At 38.6% G+C, this 22,106-nt stretch overlaps 1 protein-coding gene across 1 annotated transcript in view; it reads right to left on the bottom strand.

Annotated features, from left to right (window-relative positions):
• pik3c2b (phosphatidylinositol-4-phosphate 3-kinase, catalytic subunit type 2 beta) overlaps positions 1-22,106 on the bottom strand; it is an 87,584-nt gene that overhangs the window by 29,123 nt on the left and 36,355 nt on the right. Inside the window, exons 12-15 of the mRNA XM_049471604.1 lie at positions 21,387-21,509; positions 17,174-17,344; positions 15,795-15,906; positions 6,721-6,863 (exon numbers count right to left, since the gene is read on the bottom strand). Coding sequence (XP_049327561.1) covers positions 6,721-6,863; positions 15,795-15,906; positions 17,174-17,344; positions 21,387-21,509 — 549 coding nt within the window. The remainder of the gene's footprint in view (positions 1-6,720; positions 6,864-15,794; positions 15,907-17,173; positions 17,345-21,386; positions 21,510-22,106) is intronic.

Raw genomic sequence — 22,106 nt, 5'->3', positions numbered from 1 at the left:
CTACAACAGGAAGTGACATCAGCTGGTTCTTCTGAAGATCACAGGAAGACTAAAATTAAGTTCCCTCATTTGTTTTTCCTGTATATTTGATCTTATTTTAAATATGACTGAGGAGGACAATCTCAACACTCATTCCTGTTACTATCACTAATTTTTATCATTTATTTATTTTTTAAAAACACATTTTAGGAAAATCACTAGAATGTGCTCAGTGTCCTCATGCTATTAGCATAGCCGCCATTTAGCTATTTTTCATGTTTTTGCTAATTCTATGCTAAAAACTCATTACTGGTACTTTCAGTCCTATTACTTACTAAATTAAACAGTAACAGGAATGAGTGCCAGTAACAGGAGTGATTTTTGTGTCAAAAATATTAACTGTACACGCAGTCAAGAATTTAAAATAAAATTTTAAATAAATACTTTTGTTTTGAGAGAAAATCAAATAAATTAGTGGACTTTTTAAATGTCACATGAGCTTTATAGTTAAATACATGTGTTACTGGATTCAGAGTTGAAAAAAAGATTTAAAAAATTAGTTTATTTTGGAAGAGTTACAACAAGCAAATGGCACTGTATTGTTTCAGAATCAAGATTTAATGACCTGTGGAACTTAAGCCACAGTGGTTTAAACAGCAAATATGACTTCTATCTATAGTGCTACGCTAATGGTCTGGGTTTACTTTGTTCAAACACATACACACAGCTTCAGGGTATCTGCAGCACCACTTCAGTAACTCACAATTTGTTCTTTAAGAGATAGGAAAGAAAAAAAGGCACCCAGGTGGACAGGTTGGTCTACCACCTTGGAAAAACAAACAGAAACTATGTTGTATATCTGCTAACAGAGCAGAGCATGATAAGAGGGAACACACCCAGATCTGACACTTAACCTTTACCTCAAACTGCAACACAAACACGTTTACACACTGCAGTAAATGTGGAGATACACAGGTTAAACAATAAAACATGAGAGTTGAGGTGCACTTTGAATTTTGCCATAATATGAGCAGCCGTGGTTTTATGTTTTTTGGATACAATCCGGGTTAGCACCCGAACATCCCTTTCAGACAGCTTCCTCTTGCGTCCACAGTTAATCCTGTTGGATGTGGTTGGTCCTTCTTGGTGGTTAATGCTGACATTACCCTGGATACTGCGGCTCTTGATACCTCACAAAGTCTTGCTGTCTTGGTCACAGATGCGCCAGCAAGACGAGCACCAACAATTTGTCCTCTTTTGAACTCTGGAATGTCACCCATAATGTTGTGTGCATTGCAATATTTTGAGCAAAACTGTGCTCTTACCCTGCTAATTAGTGTTTCAGTTTCACTGTCCAACCCCAACTGTAAAATTAGTGGGGTAAGAGCACAATTTTGCTCAAAATATTGCAATGCACACAATGATGGGTGTCATACCAGAGTTCAAAAGAGGACAAATTGTTGGTGCGTCTTGCTGGCGCATCTGTGACCAAGACAGCAAGTCTCTGTGATGTATCAAGAGCCACGGTATCCAGAGTAATTTCAGCATACCACCAAGAAGGACGAACCACATCAAACAGGATTAACTGTGGACGCAAGAAGAAGCTGTCTAAAAGGGACGTTCGGGTGCTAACCCGGATTGTTTCTAAAAAAACATAAAACCACGGCTGCCCAAATCACGGCAGAATTCAATGTGCACCTCAACTCTCCTGTTTCCACCAGAACTGTCCGTCGGGACAATAAATTATTGTGGTCTAAAACCAGGTGTTTCAGTTGTCCAACCCCTGTATATTGCAATATTAAACAATGCAGGGCCCATGACATCACCAGCCCCGCCCCCACCCACACATTGTCTCGCATCCGGAGTCTGCACCGAGCACTCAAAACCAGAGAAAAACAGCAAAACAGCAGTAATCGGCCCTTTCATCAGGCATTTAAATAGCTTTTTAAAAGGTAAATAAGAGCGTTTTTTTGGGATTAAAAGCGTGAATTCAGCTGTAACTGGAAATATATGTGCAAAACTGTGCTGGACTGTTGTGCACAGCTTTCGACAACAAGCATTTCAGGCAGCAGCAGCCTGTCACTTACACAGACAGCACTGTGTATCTATTTCTTGTGACAAGAATCAAAACATTGCAACATGACGTGTTTGAATTAATTGACTTAAGTGACATTGCACGTCCTGCGATGTGACTATTGCGCCTGCAAACATCGCCATGACGATGCTTAAACGATACATTGCGCAGCCCTGGTAGACACTGTAGACAATGTACACTTCATTCATGTGGAAAGTTTTAGGAATACTGCACAAGTTGACTTGTGATTAAACGATCTTGGAGCAGAAAGACAAGTGGAAGTTGGGACAGATGTTTCCAAAAAGCAGCTTCTGAAAGAGCTCCAGCATCAGGCTGGATATTTTGGGCTTTAATGGTTTTCCGTACATTGTTCTGCTTCCCAGTGGCTGAGTACTGGTGCTTATCTGCTCCACAGCAGAGATGTATCCTCACAATGCACTCTCTGTTAGCTCCAGCTGCAGACAGCTGATGTGGATATCCCCCCAGCTGGCTGCTCTTCCTCCTGCACTCTTCCTCTCCTCCTGGCCTGTTCTTTCAGTCCCTCTCTTCCCCGTTCAGTCTGTCCACCATTCATTCTGCTGATGCAATGTTGCTGCACCTCTGTATGAAAACACTCTGGCAGTGTCAGGAATAACTAGGAGCATTCATGCATCTCAAAAAGACCACATCCTTCTTGGGTTCACCTTTGACTGGCTATTGTTTCTGTTCCTTTGAGATTGACCTATGTAAATAAGCTCTGTCCTGAGTGGCCATCCTGTGTCCTAGGGGAGCATTCAGTAGCCAGCAGTTTAGTAGCCAAAGGTTCCAGAGTGGTTGAGTTTAGCACACACTTCGGTGTGTTATTTCAACATGACGATGCTCGTCCACATACTGCTACTGTTTATTTTCCAGCTGAAAAATATGAGCTGTACAGGACTAGGATAGTAACATTAGCTGATCTAACTTAGCCTTAGCTTTTGTTTGTTTACAAAATGACGGGCTGCCTTTCTGTGTAAATTTCACTTGTGTGATCGACTGTTGCTTTAATTTAATGTGGCACTGTGAAAATGCTGCTGTAAAACCTATGTATTGAATGTTAGGTAATTTAATTTATCTTTGTCCTTTTATTCCCTTCACTGTCCTCCTCTTGTATCCTTAGTTTCAAATTAAAAGCCCTTTGCAGTGTTTTTTTAATTAAAAAATTGTAATGTTGCATAAAATTCTGTAGAAATTCTGTAAAAATGATGTAAAAAAATATAAAGTACATTTAAAAGTCTTTCATTTCCCCAAAAACTATCCAAAAAATAATCCAGTGTGGCTAATGTATAAATTGTACTAGTCAGATATTAAAAAGCAGCTCGGCTGAAGTACAGCGTCATATGCAGTTAGCGGCTAATGCTAATGCTGCTGCACCCAGCCTTACTTAGTGCTGGAGAATTTTTTTTTTTACTAAAAACTCACCCTTAGACACAATCTTACTGTTAAGCTTACTGTTAATAAACGGAAGTGCTTTACTTTCCCAAATAAACCCTTTTCAGGAGAGAAATCTGTGTAAATTAACATCCAGCCTTCGTTTGACTTTGAAATAAAACAGTGTTGTTTACTTAGGCGCTTCCCTATTCAAAGGGAAACATGACAACAGCCTTGCTCACTTTGATGTAGGCATCCTTACTAGTGTTGCTTAATGCATCTTATAATTGAGTGCACTTTATGTATGAAAATAGACTCGAAAATAGACATTAATTGATAATATAAATATTTATATAAATTATTAAAAAAAAGGCAAAAATGCACTTTTTTTTCCTTTTTATATGTGAAAATACAGGGGTTGGACAATGAAACTGAAACACCTGTCATTTTAGTGTGGGAGGTTTCATGGCTAAATTGGAGCAGCCTGGTGGCCAATCTTCATTAACTGCACATTGCACCAGTAAGAGCAGAGTGTGAAGGTTTAATTAGCAGGGTAAGAGCACAGTTTTGCTCAAAATATTGCAATGCACACAACATTATGGGTGACATACCAGAGTTCAAAAGAGGACACATTGTTGGTGCACGTCTTGCTGGCGCATCTGTGACCAAGACAGCAAGTCTTTGTGATGTATCAAGAGCCACGGTATCCAGGGTAATGTCAGCATACCACCAAGATGGACCAACCACATCCAACAGGATTAACTGTGGACGCTGTAAGAGGAAGCTGTCTGAAAGGGATGTTCGGGTGCTAACCAGGATTGTATTCAAAAAACATAAAACCACGGCTGCCCAAATCACGGCAGAATTCAATGTGCACCTCAACTCTCCCGCTTCCACCAGAACTGTCCGTTGGGACAATAAATTATTGTGGGTCTAAAACCAGGTGTTTCAGTTTCATTGTTCAACCCCTGTAGCTCAGCAGTGGCTGGCTAGCTTGAGTAATGGGTCTCACTCGCACTCGGTCTCTGAGAACACATCTCACACACCAGTCACACCAGTCCTTCCAGCACGATAACATGCCAGTCAGAATATGCCAACCGCCCCAGAGCAGAATGCCAACTTGGGAGTCAGGGAAAAGAGAGGGGGGTTGTCTTATTGCTAAAATATGAATGGAATGATTCTGGGAATGCCCTTTGGGAATAGTCTCACAGAGTCGCCAGATCTCACAGAAGGTAATGCAAACCCAATAAGAAACATCTGGTCAAATTACAAAGGTTAATACGGTATTGTTTTTTAGCTCTACAGCTCTTCACACTCTTTGGTGTGCATCATTTGCATAATTTTCATAACTGTAAGCCATGTACTGTATGACTAATCCTTTATTTGCACACCATTGATTTGACACAATTTTTCCATTTCACTGAGCTGATGTTCAAAACTGTGACTAATTCACAGCTAGAATTGAGAACAGTGCAGCTGAAGGGCATTTGAATGTGTTCTCAAGAAGATCCCAGCCTAGGCTGTAGTTCTAATCAACTAGTAATGCTTTAATATCAACACTAACAACACTGATTATCTGTTTCCAGTGTCTCCTGTTAAGGGTGGGGTCTACATATTAGTCAGCAAGTGTTAAAGCAGGAGACATGGGCACACTATCAAGAAACACACTATGATGTTATAGACAACTGGGTTACAGACAACACGATTTACATTGCAAATGTTCTTTTTTCAACAATATATATATATATATATATATATATATATATATATATATATATATATATATATATATATATATATATATTAAACAATGAAGGCCTATGACATCATCAGCCCCGCCCCCCAACGCGCGCGCTGTCTTGCGTCCGGACCGATCAAGAGCTGAGTCGGCGCCGAGCACTCAAAACCCAAGGAAAACAGCAAAACAACAGTAATCGGCCCTTTAATCGGACATTCAAATGCCTTTTTAAAAGGTAAATAAAAGCGGTTTTCTGGGATTAAATACGTAAATTCAGCTGTAACTGAAAATATCTGTGCAAAACTGAGGTGCACAGCTTTCAACACGTGCATTTGCATGTGGATGGAGGTCATGTGGTTACCTCGTGTTTACTCCTGTACCCCTCCTCGTGCTCCCCCTCCCCCTTCCCCTCATGCCCCCCCCCCCTCTCGCACTTCTCAGGCAGTAGCAGGCTGTCACTTACACAGACACAGAGACAGCGCTGTGTATCTACTTCTTGTGTCAAGAATCCGAACATTGCAACATGACGTGTTTGATTTAATTGCCTTAAGTGACATTGCACGTCCTGCGATGTGACTGTTGTGACTGTCCTGCGTGATGACGATGCTTAAATGATATGTCGTGCAGGCCTAATACAAGGCTCCATCCACATGAACTGAAGGGATTTAAAAACTGCTAAATCTGACATATTACACATTAATATGCAGCAGTTATTGTAATATCTATGAATATATTTAGTGGAGTAAAGGTGTCCTGATCAAAGTGTGAAGCCACACCCCCTCAGTGTGTAAGTGTGTGTTATCTGATCATTGTGTTCATAGCTGGTCCAATCACGCACTAGTGCTGCCCCTCTCTTAGAGACAAGGCAGGATGCACTGTGCATGCAAGATGGCAGAGTGCAGGACCAAACATGCATGTGAAAGAAAGACACCGTCCAAATACTTCAATTATTCTTTTACCATATTTTATGCATCTACAGGCAGCAGCCAGGATCAATAGCATCGAAGCTTGCTAGCCGAAATGCTAAAGCCAGCTTCAGCCTCAGTAAAGTTGGACCCATGATGCAAACAGAAACTGTAGCTCAGGTCGGTTTAAATTGAAGAATTGGAGGGAAGAGGCATGGCATTTGTTTTGGTCTAAAGCATTGTGCTCCTTTAAAGGTTCTGCTGCTAACATCTTGATGCCAGATACTACATAGCACCTTCAGAGGTCCTGTGGAGTCCATGCCTCGATGGGTCAGAGCAGTTTAGGAAGCACAAAAGCATTTTGCTATTAAGCAAGTGGTTTTAATATTTTGAATGAACAGTGTACTTTATTACAGGCAATACCCAGGAAAAAGCCATCAATAATGCAGTGGCTGCATCCTGCAAAGCCTGGGATACAGACTCTAAATCAGGAGCAAATATCGGACATGAAACTCTGAGGCTCATGCAAAGCTTTGAGTCTCCATGTTTGAATTCCTACATTCCCCCTACTACAGAGACCCCAACCTACAGCAGTGATGTAGCCTTTACCGTTTACTAGAGTTTAGATTTCTCACCAGAACAGGGACTTCTTGTACAGGACATCCTGCAGCTGCTTCTGGCTGCTCTGGTCCAGTCTAGAGAAGTCGTACTGGGGGCTGAACTCGGCCGGTGGGGGGGTGCTAAAACGCACCTCGAACGAGGAGGTGGGAAAATCCACCTGAGGGTAAAAAGAAAAAAAGTTATAACAGTTGTCACAGATGTTTTTTCCAGAGAATGCGAACATACACTATAACACTATGTTTGTACAAAAGCATTGGGACACCAACTCACTGATCCATGGTTTCAAAGAAAACAACACAAGTGCTGAATTAAAAAAAAAACAAAAAAAAAACTAAAATTATATCCAGCATTGAGATTTAATCAAGACGTTTTTTTAAAGTAGGGTGATTGGGGCTGTAAACTGCTGTTTCTTACTAAAATTAAGAGACCACTTCAGTTTCTAAATCAGTTTTTCTGATTTTGCTATTTATAAGTATATGTTTGAGTAAAATTAACATTGTTGTTTTTTCTAAAAACTATGCACAACATTTCTCCCAAATTCCGAATAAAACATATTGTCATTTAGAGCATTTATTTACAGAAAATGAGAAATGGCTAAAATAACAAAAAAGATGCAGAGCTTTCAGACCTCAAAAAATGCAAAAAAAACTAAAAGTTAATATATTTATAAAGTTTTAAGAGTTCAGAAATCAATATTTGGTGCAATAACCCTGTTTTTAATAATAGTTTTCATGCATTTTGGCTGATTCTCCTCCACCAGTCTTACACACTGCTTTTGGATAAATTTATGCCACTCCTGGTGCAAAAATCTAAGCAGTTCAGTTTGGTTTGATGGCTTGTGAGCATCCATTTTTCTCTGAATTATATTCCAGACATTTTTAATTGGGTAAAATCAAAACAACGTATTATTTTTTTAAGTGGTCCCCTTTTTTCCAGAGCTGTTTATTCCCCCAACAAACAATATAATTGACCATTGACAGGACTAGGGCTTCAAAATATATCAATTCAGGATCAATATCACAATGTACACGTGCAAAAGTCACATCGCAGGACGTGCAAATATTTTTTGCAATGTTAAAAAAAACATTTTTTGCTGTTTAATACAATGAAAAATCATACTTGTTCTCAATTTGCATGGCAACTGTTAACAGATTAACAGTTATATCTATATATTATCATTTTCATTTCTCTAATCATTGACATACAGATTGCATTATTAACATCATGATCTGTGGGATCATTTTTAAAAACATTACAATATTTATCTTAGAACAACAAAATATTGCAATGTCAATTTTTTTCCCAATATTGTCCAGCCCTACTACGGACCATTTCATTGGTCAGTCAAAAGTCTCAGGACACCCATTTCAAAAACTAAATATGCCGGCTTTCAAGATGGTGGCCATGTTCTAGACACAGCCTATAAGATAGGACCCCTTACCCACTACTTGCTGAGGATTATAGATACATGTTATTTTTCCTTTTGTTTCGTTTCCCTTTCGCTTATGATATAACAGGGTGTTCTGTGACTTTTGACTCACCCTTACAGATTGTTAAAAACAGGCCCTTCTCACTAAGTAAACATAATGTGAAACATTATGGTCAACACAAACTAAGTTTATGTCCATATATTGTACAATAAATCAATAACATAATTATTGCAACAGGTCTACAGAGAGTGAGTTAGAGGTCAGAGGAGCACAAGAAACAATAGCAGTCCACGTGGACCGAGCAACAGGGCAGGGAAGAAAGATAAACAGAACAGAGTTTCAGAAGCAGATCCGACAGAGCGAGAGAACCGGCACAGGATCAGGATGAAGGAGGGACGCAAGTGGGAGACGGAGAAGAATGTGGAAAAATTAGGTCAACAAGAGCGAAAAAGAGGGTGTGAGGGAGAGAGAGAGAAAAAGAGAGAGAGAGAATCTGTGTATTGTGTGCAGGTTGGCTGTGGGCTTAATAAGGCACAGATGTGCTATCAGCTGGCAGATGCCTGGCAGTGCTGGGGCAGATGGATGGGCATTCATTGTGTAACAGAAAAGAATCTCACACAAAGAAAAAAAAAATCACTTTAATCAACATTTAGTTAAGCCAAAAAATAAATTCTAAGTACTTTCAGACACTCAAATTAGCCTAGACCTGTTGATTATCCCAAGCTTTGCACCACAGCCATCAGGCCAACAGGGGCAAGAGTCCATATACAGTAAGACTTAAGAATAATATCCAATATAATAGAATATATATTGAATAATTACAATATACGTATATTTGTTTTTTTGTTAAAGTACTAATGCTAGGCTAGTCTAGGATAACCCTAACCATACCCTATAATCCTAGAGGACTGAACAATATGAACAATTGGGAAATAAGCTAGGCTAGGCTAACCTTACCTTAACCCTAGATGACTGCACTATACAATTACACAATATCTATAAAATCCAATATTTATTTGTGTTTTGTTGCAGTGCTAAACTAAGCTAGGCTAAATTTGCTTAAATGTTACTATAATTCTACATGATTGCACTATATAGAATGATTGAGGAATTAATTAAGGAGGAATTAGGAATTAGCCTAATTGAGCTAGGCTAGGCTAGGCTAACCCTAACCACACCTTTATAGTAAAAGCCTACACTATACAGTAAGATTCTGCAATAAATAAAATAACACACTATATATTTAGGATTTGTTACAGTGCTAAGCTAAGCAAGGCTAGGCTAACCATAACCATACCCTAATCCTAGAGGATTGCACATGTGCTAAGACTAAGCACTAAGATAGGCTAACTGTTACCTCACTCTACCCTAGTGGAATGTACTATACAGTAAGACACAGAATCAATTAGCTAAAATATAACGTTATCTTATATATATATATATTTTTTCCTCAGAGCTAAACTAGGCTAAGCCTAATTTTACCCAAGTCCTAGAGTATTAAACTATACAGAAAACTAAATAAAATAGCTATCTATTTGCAGTGTTAAGCTAAGCTAGGCTAAGCTAGCCTAAACCTTACATAATTCCTAGAAGATTTAACTATATTGAAAGCTTAAGAATTAACCTGAACTTGGCTAGGCTAGGCTAATCACAATCTCACCCTTATCCTAGAGGATTTCACTATAAAGTTAGACACATAAATAATTAGCTAGTTATAACATATATTTGTTTTTTGTTACAGTGCAAGGCTAATCCTAACCTTAACCTTATCTTTAGAGTAGAAGGCTACACTATATGTTACAGTAAGAATCTATATATAAAAATCTATATTTGTGATTTATTACAGTTCTAAGCTAAGCAAGGGTAGGCTAGCCATGACCTTACCCCTAATCCTAGAGGATTTACCTATATAGAAAGATTAAGGAATAAATTGAGCTAGGCTAGGCTACACTAGGCTAGGGCAACCATAAATTTACCCTAATCGTTAAGGTTTGTACTATATGCTAAAACTAAGCTAAGCTAGGCTAGGCTAACTGTTACCTCACTCTAACCCTAGAGGGATTTACTTTCTTGTTACAGTGCTAAAATTGGCTAGGCTAAACCTAACCTTACCTTTATCATAGAATACTAAACTATACTGCATCAAATACATTCTCTATGTAATTATATATATATATATATATATATATATATATATATATATATATATATATATATATATATATATATATATATATATATAGGGTTTCATTTCAGTAGTAAGCTAAAAAAAAAAAAACTAGCCCTACACATACCATATAGTGAAGTCATCTATCATTAGGGTTAGAATAAGCCTTAGCTTAGCACTGTAACAAAAACAAATACATATATATATATATATATATATATATATATATATATATATATATATATATATATATATATATATATATATATATATATATTGTAGCTAATTATTCCTGTCTTACAATATAGTGCAATCCTCTAGGGTTAGAGTGAAGTTACAGGTAGCATAGTCTAGTCCTCTAGGACTAGGGAAAGAATTGGAGAATTAGCTAAGCCTGGCTAGGCTAACCATAACCTCACTCTAACCATAGAGGACTACACTATACGGTAAGCCCCAAGAATAATTACAATATATATTGGCTTTTTGTTACAGTGCTAAGCTAAACTAGGCTAGCAAAGCTATGTTTTCCACAAGCCTAGTTTATAAAGAAATGCAACATGTTTTATTCAGAGGCAAAATACAATATTCTATTGATATCAACTGCCAATAACTCAGCAAACAAAATACTTATTAAACGCACCCTAAAAATGTACAGATCAAAAAACAAAAGAGCACATTTTATACACTAAACTACATTACACTACACTGTGTAAAGATAATTTCTGAAACCCCATCACTGCAGTGATGACAGAAGGTAAAAGGCCCAGTCCAAACGGGGTTCATGAGTTTCCACAGCACAGCCCAGTGCCCTCAGACAAAGCTGGGGCAGCCAAGCACAAAGCAGTGCAGTTGGCATGGCCTCGGCTGGCACAAAGCAGCAGCTGGGAGAATGGGCTTTGCATGATACCGTGGCCTTCGCGAGGCTGATAGGAATTATAAAGGGAGCGGGTCACAGCGGGCACGATCAAACGCTAAAAAAAACAAAAAAATGTGCCGTGCACTCGGGCGGCACTGTGTGTCCCGCGGGGAGGAGCGGTGCCATTTTGAAAGGGCAATGTGGAAATGCCATGTCAGAATGTGTTATGGGGTGTTGTTAATGTGGTGGCTGGTACTGCGCAAGTGTGTAACTGTGTGTGTAACTGTGTTTGTGTGAGCTAACACCTTTGGGTGACAGAGTTCAGGTGCTGATGATGACTGTGTGTGTGTGTGCGTGTGTGCACGTGCATTGGTGTGTGTGTGTGTGTGTGCATGGGTGTGTGTACGCTGGAGGGGATGTTATGCAGAACGAGATGTGAAAGTTTCTCTTTCTCTTTCTCTCTTTCTCACTCAATATGTCTCTCTCTCTCTCTCGCTGACTGACTGACCTACTTTCAGGTCCTCTGTGTGCAGCAGGACAGTTCCCTCCCAGCCAAACTGCCTCCTCTCACAGTTGGATTATGAACCTGGACTGGCGTCTGCATCGACCATAGTGCTGTGCTGTCTTTTATTTTGGTTTACTTCTGCAGAAAGCATGCAGTTACGCCTGTGGAGCGACAAACTGCCCCAACCCCTGGTGTGATGAACTGGGAAGCAATCTCTTATGACAGTCGGTTACCCCTAGTAGTGATAGGAGGGGACACTAACAAGCTCAGTGCTATGTGCAGAACATTTTGTGACCATATGTGGTGCCTCTTATATGGTAGAGCTTCCAGCTGAAACTACATTGCAATCTGCTTGGTTGAAGCTCCAAGATGGCAGCGTGTGCACATGCAGTTTTTTGTCCCACCCTCTTTAATTTCCCCTACAACGGTGAATTTTTTAGGACTGTATGCACTTGTTCACTTTACCAGCCTTAAGCTTTTTTATACCTTTATATTTGCACTACTGTTTACACAGGTTCTTGTTGTAACTTTGGGAGGGAGAGTAATGTAATTTTAATCCTCTGCATGTCCTTTACATATGCAGTATTGACAAAAAAATACTTGACTTGACTTAAGATTTTCTAGAGAAACACTTGCTGTTTGTGCACAAGCATTATCTTGCTGAAAAATGCCAATTAGAAGCCCTGCAATGAGAGGTAATGTACTAAAAAACAAAAAAGGCAAACAAATAAATACACTGTATTGCTTGCAATTTATGCAGAGCATCAAAAGAAAACATAGCTAAAGTGCCCAGGTATTGTGACGTTAAAGAAGTACATCTTCCAAAGCTGTGGTCCAGAATTACTCCCAAAAATAAATCTGAACAGGTATGGGGTCCCAAGGACTGGTATGAGAGCCACTATCATAAACTGCTGATATGAAGATCGCATACCCATAGTCACCCATAGTAGAAATACAAGGGACACTAACAGCTCTGCAATGTGCTAAACATCCTGTCACCAATGTGTCTCCTCTCATGGCAGGGCTTCCAGCTGCACTTCATTGGAACAACTTCTTGCAGCTGGGCCTGTAGATCCTGCACACTCCTAGGTTTCTTAAGCTGAAGTACCTGCTGGTGCCATAAATGCTTGACTGGCGATAAATCTGGCAGCTGTGCAGGCCAAGAAAGTGTTGCAATCTGGTTAAGACCTTCTTAAGAAACCTTTGCTGTGTGTAAGTGAACATTATCCTGCTGAAAAATGAAAATCTGGCAAAGTCTGGCAATAAGAGGTAATTTACCATAAAACAAAAAAGGCAAACAAATAAATTCCATTTTATTGCTTGCAATTTAAGCAGAGGTCAACAGAAAATGTAGCTAAAGCATCCAAGCACTGTGACTTATCATCATGCGTATCATTTCTGCTTCAAAGCAGTGGTCCTGAGGAACACCCATCCAACCCCCACCCAACTTGACCCATAGAAATGAAAAATCTGAACAGGCACAAGGATCCCAAAGGACCAGCACAAGAATCATGGTCCTAAAATATCTCTTCAAGCCCAGTCGTCTAAACGTGCAGCCATGAATCTTTCATCTAGACCCCAGTGCCTGGCATGCAGAGAGCATGTATGTGTGTTTAGGGATGTGTACACACTGAAGCAACCTCGCAAAGGGCAGATCATATTTTACACAGCGATGGAGGGAGTGGGCTGGGGTCAAAAAGACAAAGATAAACGAGTGGAGAGGTGAAAGAGGGAGGTGAAGTGAACTGTACACATAAAAGGGCTGGAGAGAAACGCTGGACAGATGAATCATTAACTTTGAGACATATTTACCAGAAAAAAGGGAGGAAAAAGGACAGGGAAATGGAGAGGTGAGAGAGAAACTGGTGACTAAAGACTGAAGATAGAATTTTATCATTATATATACTGCATGTTAGGTCTGAAGAGATAAGAGAAAAATAGACAAAACGATAAATAACCACTGCAGGTTATAGCAGAGAAAAATAGAAGTAGTGAGAGAAAAAAGTGAGAAGGAGGACAGAAAGAACGAACAACAGAGAAAGAGAGAAGCACATAAGAGAGAAAGAGAAAACAATGTAAGAGACATAAGCAAAGAAAGGAAAGAGAGAGCATGAGGGAGGAAAAAAGAGTAAGGGAATAAATTAAGATAAAAAGCAGAAAATGTGAAGAAAGGTGAGAAAGTAAAAAAAAAATAGATTATGACAGAATAAACGTATTAAAAAGAATGAAGAGTCAAGAGACAGATAAGAGATGAGATAGAAGGCAAGAAAGAAATGATAAGACCAACACAAAAAAAGGGTGAGACATCTGTGTGAAAAATAAACATCGAAGTGAGAGCTAGTAATATACATAAGAGAAGGAGTGAGAGCAAGAGAGATGGGAGGAAAAGAATGCAAGATTGAAAGATAAGGAAATAAGAGTGTGAGTTAAAAAGAGAGAAGACAAGTATAAGAGAAGTTTAAAAAAAACAAGAGGTGAAATAAAAAAATATATATATTAATAGTGAAAAAGTAAAATAGTGTAAAAGTAAAATAGAAAGGGAGTAGAAAAAAAATTGTGAGACAGTAAAAAAAAAAAAACAGTGGCAGAATAAAAGCATGAAAAACAACAAGAGAGAGAACAAGAGTGCAAGATCATAAGAAAAAAAATGTGAGTGTGAATGAGAGGTGGAAAATTTATGTAAGAGCAAAAACTAAGTGCAAGACGGGGGGATGTGTGAAAAGAGTGTAAAAGCAAGTTTTAAAAAAGTGTGAGGAAAAAAAAGAAAAAATAAGAAAACAAAAGAAGAGAGAGAGGACAATTATTTTATTAAAAATGAATTCTAAATAAATGTATTAATTAAAATAGGAGAATTAAAAAATAGGGGGAAACTTGTGTGAGAGCATGAGAGGATGTGTGTGTAGAGAGAGGAGTGTGAACGAATGGGATGAAATTGAAAATAAATTTGTGAAAGAGATACAGGAAAAATAGTGAAATAGTGAGGGAGTAGAAAAAAGAATGAGAAAGAGAGGGGAAAAACAAGAAGTGAAATATAAAAAGTAAAATAGTGAAAAAGTGAAAAAGTGGAGTAGAAAAAAAACGGGAAAAACAAAAAGTGCCAGCATAAAAGCATAAAAATTGCAAGAGAGAGGACAAGAGTGCAAGATCATGAGAAAAAAAAATGTGAATGTAAGTGAGAGGTGGAAAATGTGTGTAAGAGTGCAAACAGGAGAAAACGCGAAACAAGTGTAAAAGCAAGATTAAAAAAAGTGTGAGATTAAGAAAAAGAAAAAATAGAGCGTAAAAAGAAGAAAACAAAAAAGAAAAAAGAAGTGAGAGAGGACAAATATTTTATTAATAAATTAATAAAAAAAATATTAAAAATGGAGAATGAAAAAAAGAGGGGAAAAAAGTATGTGAGAGCATGAGAGGATATGTGTGTAGGAAAAGAGATAGGAGAAAAAGGAGTGTGAAAGAAAGAGATAAAAAAATACAATTCTGAGAGCGATAGAGGACAAAATTTAAATAGTGAAGTAGAAGAAAAACAAGAAGTGCCAAAATAAGAGCGTGAAAAACAGAGAAAGAGAGAGAGCATGAGAGAGAGAGAAAGAGAACAAAAGTGCAAAAACATAAGAGAAAAACATGTATAAAAGCAAGTTTTGAAAAAAGTGTGAGATTGAGAAAGAGAAAAAAAAACAGAGCGTGAAAGAAAAAAAATATGAAGGGAGAAGAAAATAAAGAGTGAAAAACAAGATGCGCAGGATAAAAGAGTAAAAAACATTGCCAGAGGAAAAGACTTAGTGTCAGACTAAGAGAGAGAGAGGATTTTTTTTGAGAGTGTAAAAGAAGAAAACAAAATAAAAAGAGAAATAAAAAAAAGATTGTGTGTGCATAAAAACAGAAGAACAGAAAAAAATGAAAAACAATGCAAGAACAAGTGAAAGGAAAAAATGCAAGAGCAAGAAAGACGAGAAAATAGTGCGAGAAACACACCCAAGAAAAAATAAGAGACAGAACGAGTGCAGCAGTGTGTGTGTGGGAGTGATGGAGAGACAGAGGGATGAGTCTCTGGAGAGCGAGTGTATCACTCTCGGCTGGGTGTGTGCAGTATACAGCGTATAATAAAACACTGAGAGATATGAATTATGAACCTGCAGGATGACGCTGTCCGGCTGGCTGAAGTTGGGCGTGCTGGAGCGGGCGTTGCCGCTGCCTGGGGTCGAAGGCCACAGACCCAACAGCTTCCTGCCACAGGTCAGAACACTGGAACAGAGGAAACACACACATACAGAGCGGGGGTCAGCCTCACACACACATATACACACACACAAAAACACACATACACAAAAAACACCCCAACATCCGCTCACAGCAGAACAACAACAGGACGTGGCTGACCTCGAACATAAACACATACAATATATGCCTGGCCTATTTGGCACAGTTCCAACATTACCGAGCGTGTACTGCGTGTGCACACTTTAACGGAGGGTAAATATTTTGCGAGCGATGGTATGCGAACGCATCCTGAAAAGAACGTACGTCTGCATCTGAGAGATAAACATTTATGGAATAAATATGCTGAATATTCATAAACACAGCCATAAAGAGTTCACAGTTCACTTTACATGAACTCAGTTAACCATCAGTGTTGAGTAAACGGTAAAAAGCAGCTGAAGACATATTTCTATGAAATATGGTTTTATTTTATGATTTTTTTATTTATCATCTCAATTTTTACACATTTACAATTTTTTAACATTTTACAATAAGGGTACATCAATTAACAGTTAACAATTACTTATGACAGTAATATCCATTGTTAAATAGTGGATTAATATCTCAACTAATTATTTTATTTATTGACACATAGTTAAGACATTATTAAACATTACATACTTTTAATGCTTAAGAATGTTGTAACTAATAATAAATAATAAAGACTTATTAAAAATGCATAATGTGTAATGAGTAATAATGTCTTAACTAGTGTGAATAAATAATTGAGACATTCTGTAGTAAGATAATTGTACTGTTAATTAATAATTAATCCATTATTGTAAAGAGTAACCCTTGTTTTAATTAATTTATTTTAATACTTTATAGATACAACCTTGTGTAATTTTAACTCATTTTTAATTTATCACTTGCAGTTTAACATTGTACTTTTATATCACATTTGATGTATTATTTGTTTAATTTAATTTTCTCATGTACTCTATTTAAATCCTTAATTTCACATTTTGTGTTTATGTCACCAATTTTATATGCATAATTTTATTTGTGGGTATACTGTTTACCCCTTTTTTTAAATGCACTCTGTGAAGCACTTTGAGCTAAATATATAGTGCTATTCAATGAAGATTGTTATTATTAGTTATTTTACTTAAGCAAAGGTCTAAAGGAGGTTTTCTTTTTTTTTTGGTGGAAGACAATTGAATGCATCACATGTAAGTGTCGGCCATATGCATTACTCTGTGATAAACAGTGTTAATCTGGTAGTAAGAGTAAACTCCTAGTAGTAACTCACTGTCGGAAATTGAAGAGTGGCATGGTGACCCAGCCTAGAGCCTCCATACTGCGAGTCTTCTGCTTGCTCTTCTCCTCCGCTCCTCCAGGGGGCGGCAGAGGCGTGGCGTAAAGGGTAACTGTTAGCTGTGACTCCCGCGGCAGCTGGTTTATCTGAACTGGAAAGCAAATTCTGAAGAGAAATCAAAAGAAAGAGACGTATCAGTACCAAATTCTTTACTAGCAAGTCTGTTTACTCGGTTCACCCATCTTTGTAATGCTATTACTCTGCTACCTCAATTCATGCCTTACTTCATGCAATGTTACTTCAGAAGCCATGTTAAACATAAGGGTGCTAAGTAGGGGAGTGACGAGACACTAATATCACGAGACGAGACACGATACTGGGTTCACGAGAATGAGACGAGACGAGATTTACAAATAAAAATAAACAAAAAAAAGTGTCTTTATAAAAAAAAAAAGGAGTTTTATTTGACAAAATCATATAACGCAAACTTTACAGACTGGTTTCTCTCACACATTGATTCTATAAGAAATAGAAATAAGAATAAGAATAAAAAATATTAATAAACTTTTCTAGGTCTTATATAGCGCAAACAATAAGTGCAAACCACAACCAGTCATATTAAGCCTATGCTTGTAGTGCAAACAGAGACAGAACATTTTTTTTTAAATACAGTACAGAGCTAAGGGATTAGTACAACTGTCTATGAAACAGTCACGTGTAGGATTTACTTACAGTATTTACATATGGTTTGTGTCTTGTTGGTCACTCTGTTACCGTTTATTGTTTCCATTGGAGCCAAAATGCAAACTTAAAAGTAGCAGAATCATCTTCTATGCAAATGCCCGGATTTTCCTCTTCTGCTGAGAGCAACTCTCACTGCTCAGCCACCACACTCGCTGCTATCGCTACTGTGTTGCCAGATCCCTCTTAAAAAGTCCACGCTAAACTGTTTTTTTTTGCCCGCGAGACAGTTTTAAGCTTGATGAAAAAAATTCGTCACGTTTTAATCTCACGAGATTTCGTGCCACAAGATCTCGTCACACCCCTAGTGCTAACATTCAGTGGCAGGTCTCCTCATTACTAAGGGCTTTGACTCATAGATGAGGACTTGAGTTTGCGACTTGGGTAACCTGGGAAAGTGGTTCATACCTGGTCATTTATTAACTACCATCATCCAAACCACTAAAATAAGCATGCTAGCTAGCTCTTCCGATATAAAATGGCTTCCCTCTCTTCTCTTTCCCCATTAACTGAGACCTGCTTGAGTAGCGTCCATTAGCATCTCGCATTCGTGAGGCCCAAATCTGTATTTCTAAAAGAACGATTGGCTGCGCAGAAGCAAGAACAAGCCGTACTGGTTTGGCTAAGCTAACTATTTACAGCTCCACCTCAGAAACATAAATCTGAAAAAGGTCGATGACCATTCGTCCACTGACTGTTAAACATAAATCTCTCAGACTCTGAACTACTCAATTCTGAGGAGAAGCCAAACACTGATCAACATCCAGAGCTAAACAGAATAAAGACTAAGCCTCATTCACAAAAAAAGCTAGCGTTAGCATTAGTGGTGTCACACAAAACGAAACTGATTACTGATACTAGTTTTGAGTCACGGAACAGATCATTTTTTTGTTTGTATCAGCAAGAAAAATAAGGAAACAAAAGTCAGATGGTACTTTAAGATTTCAGTTTGAAAGTATTGCAAGTTTGTTTTATTGACTTTTTATTTGAACACAATCTGCTTTCATTTGGATTATTTGCATTAACTTTTATTTTGACAGTTAGATTAACAGTGTTTATGAATATTACTGACTTATTCTAAAAATGTATTAGATGCCTTTTTAACACTGTGTGGGTAAGTGACTTATTGTATTTTTTGCACAATAAGGAGCACTTAAAATCCTTAAATTTGTTTGGAGCAGTAAAGCCACTCTGCTGAAATACAGCATTATACAGGAGTTTTAGTTTAGCTCTCCAGCACACAGACTGAAGCAGTATTAGCATTAGCCGCTAACCCCACTAAGCGCTAGCTCTTTCACCATTCAGAGGTGAGTATAATCAGCCTGTAGCCTGCTGCTAACCCTAGCTAGCACTGCTGGAACAGCATTAGCATCACCTGCTAACCATGCTAAATGCTAGCTCTTTGGCCATTCAGAGGCGAGTATTATCAGAGTGTAGCCTGCTGCTAACCCTGGCTATCACTGCTGGAGCAGTATTAACATTAGCCACTAACCATGCTAAGCGCTTTCACCGTTCAGAGGTGAGTATTATCAGCCTGTAGCCTGCTTTTTTTGCACTATAAGATGCACTTAAAATCCTTTTAAATTTTATTATTCAGGTCGTAAGGAGCAATAAAGCCACTCTTTGTTAAAGTGCAGAGTTATACAGGAGTTTCAGTTTAGCCCAAGAAACCGAGACTGGAGCAGCATTAGCATTACCCGCTAAGCGCTAGCTCTTTTGCCATTCAGAGGTGAGTATTATCAGCCAGTAACATGCTGCTAACCCCGGCTAGCACTGCTGGAGCAGGAATAGCATTAGCCGCTAACCGTGCTAAGCGCTAGCTCTTTTGCCGTTCAGAAGTGAGTATATTTGGCCAGTAGCCTGCTGCTAACCCCCGCTAGCACTGCTGGAGCAGTATTACCATTAGCCGCTAACCGTGCTAAGTGCTAGCTCTTTTGCCGTTCAGAAGTGAGTATATTTGGCCAGTAGCCTGCTGCTAACCCCCGCTAGCACTGCTGGAGCAGTATTACCATTAGCCGCTAACCGTGCTAAGTGCTAGCTCTTTTGCCGTTCAGAAGTGAGTATATTTGGCCAGTAGCCTGCTGCTAACCCCCGCTAGCACTGCTGGAGCTGTATTAGCATTATCCACTAACCATGCTAAGCGCTAGCTCTTTCCTCTGTTCAGAGGTGAATATATCAGACTGTATGCTGAATGTTTACTGTGTTAAAACAAGCTACAGGGGATGAAATCAGGAAATCTGAGTTAACTGTTAATAAACGAAAGCGCTTTACTCACCGAAATAAACAATTTTCAGAAGAGCTATTTTGACATGAGCTTTTTGTGATTTTCTTTAATTTTATTATGATGATCAGCATTTCTCAGCAGGCTTAGAGATTTTTTTCTGATGGAGGTGAAGCAGATGTTTAAAACACACCTGCAGAGTAAACCCACGCTACTGTTGCTGGGATTAGGGTATAAATAAGAAACAATGGCCCTCTCAGATTTCCCCAGACAATACATTAAGATATAGCCCTCATCCTTACAATGCTGTCCTACCAGATCAGGATATCAGAGCATACAGTATTTACGTTCTTCCTGCAGTCCTTCTTCCTCAGAACTTCCTGAGAACCTGCTGCCCAGATCAGATCTTTCTCATTGGATAACTTGCGTTTGTGAGATTCAATGATCTTATCTCAGAAAATTAGAATATAGATTAAGCCTAATTGCTGCTGGAAAATAAAATCTGTCTGGGGTTGTGGAAGCTAATCATGCCATGGTTTGTGTGCTAGTCGTGTGATTGGTTCATTTTGTAACGTGAGTACTTTAATAATACCGATAGTATAAAAGCAGACCTGGTGCTGGACTGCACGGAGACAAAACATCTACACACAAAAAAGTGGCGAATGGAATTGCACAGTCGATCCAGGGGTTCAGTTTAGCAGTGATGAGGGGAAAGGGCCCCATCTACACACCCAGACAGAGTAAGGCCAACTGCGCCTACATAAACATATATAAAAGGTCAATTATGCAAAAATAAATTTTGTTTTTTAACTTTGTTTTTACTATGGGTGAATGAGCTACTGAGCTCTAAATGTCCCCTTCTGAGGTCTCCAATGCTCCACCAGCCGCTCAAGTTCAGTAAAATACAAATAAATATATTAGGCATAGCAGGGATGGTGGTTCCAACACACTGGTACCATTACACACAATATTTTTTCCCTTCACCACTCAGAAATGCTTCTGCTTTTAGTTTAGATACAAAATAATACAGACTGCTGCTTTAATAAATAAATAAATATATAATGATATACCATGAAACCACCAGAATCTTTAAAATAAACAAAATAAACTGTGATAAATATTTATGGATCATATCGCCCAAACTAGTGCAGGGTTAGCAGTAGTGAGTATTATGGGATGTCTGAACTGGGTAAGTCAGGTGGGAGGAAATCGTAGTTACAGAAACGGTGCTGATTTATAACTTACCTCTGCTCCCAGACCACCAGATGGAAGAGATATTTGCTGACGGACTGTTTACTGGTGTGCTGGGGGGCGCAGAGCTCATCCCCCCCATGGGTGAGAGAACATGAGAGAAAAAATCCTTCATAACTAAAAGAGAGAAAGAAAGAGAGAGAGAGAAAGAGACATCATTTCAGATGAATTCCACTAAAAAACAGCTCTGATCTTTAATAAAACACGAAAGCCGAGCTACAGGGCTTTCCATTATATCAGACTGACACGGAGATCAGATCAGAGTTATGCAAGTTCACATATTGTAATATAAACACAATGAAACTTTATTACATGTGGTTGACATCCTGGATGTTATTCAACCATGAGAAGAGAACAAAAACCAGCGTCATCAGCATATAGGCCTGAGTTTCGGTCAGTAAGTTCAGTTCTATAAGACTTAAAAGTCTAGAAAGAGCCAGGCATGCCCTCCTCCTCTGATCCTCATGTTACCAGTCCCGCTCCTGCGTTTTTTAATCGGGAGGCTGGAACTCTGGGAAAGTCTTTAAAAGGAAAGTCTCTCAGGAGGAATTCAGAATAGAAAGGAAAACATTCCCCTACTAAACGGAAGCCCAGATCCTCCCAACACAGAACGGGTACGTACATGTGTATGGGATTTAGGCAGGAACATGGCATGGAACATAGAAAAGATATGTAGAGATGCACCATTCTTACAGTACTATGTTAAATTAAAGT

The sequence above is a fragment of the Astyanax mexicanus genome, chromosome 24 (assembly GCF_023375975.1).
Source record: "Astyanax mexicanus isolate ESR-SI-001 chromosome 24, AstMex3_surface, whole genome shotgun sequence".
Classification (NCBI taxonomy): Eukaryota; Metazoa; Chordata; class Actinopteri; order Characiformes; family Acestrorhamphidae; genus Astyanax; species Astyanax mexicanus.
This window is presented reverse-complemented; position numbering and strand designations above follow the sequence as displayed.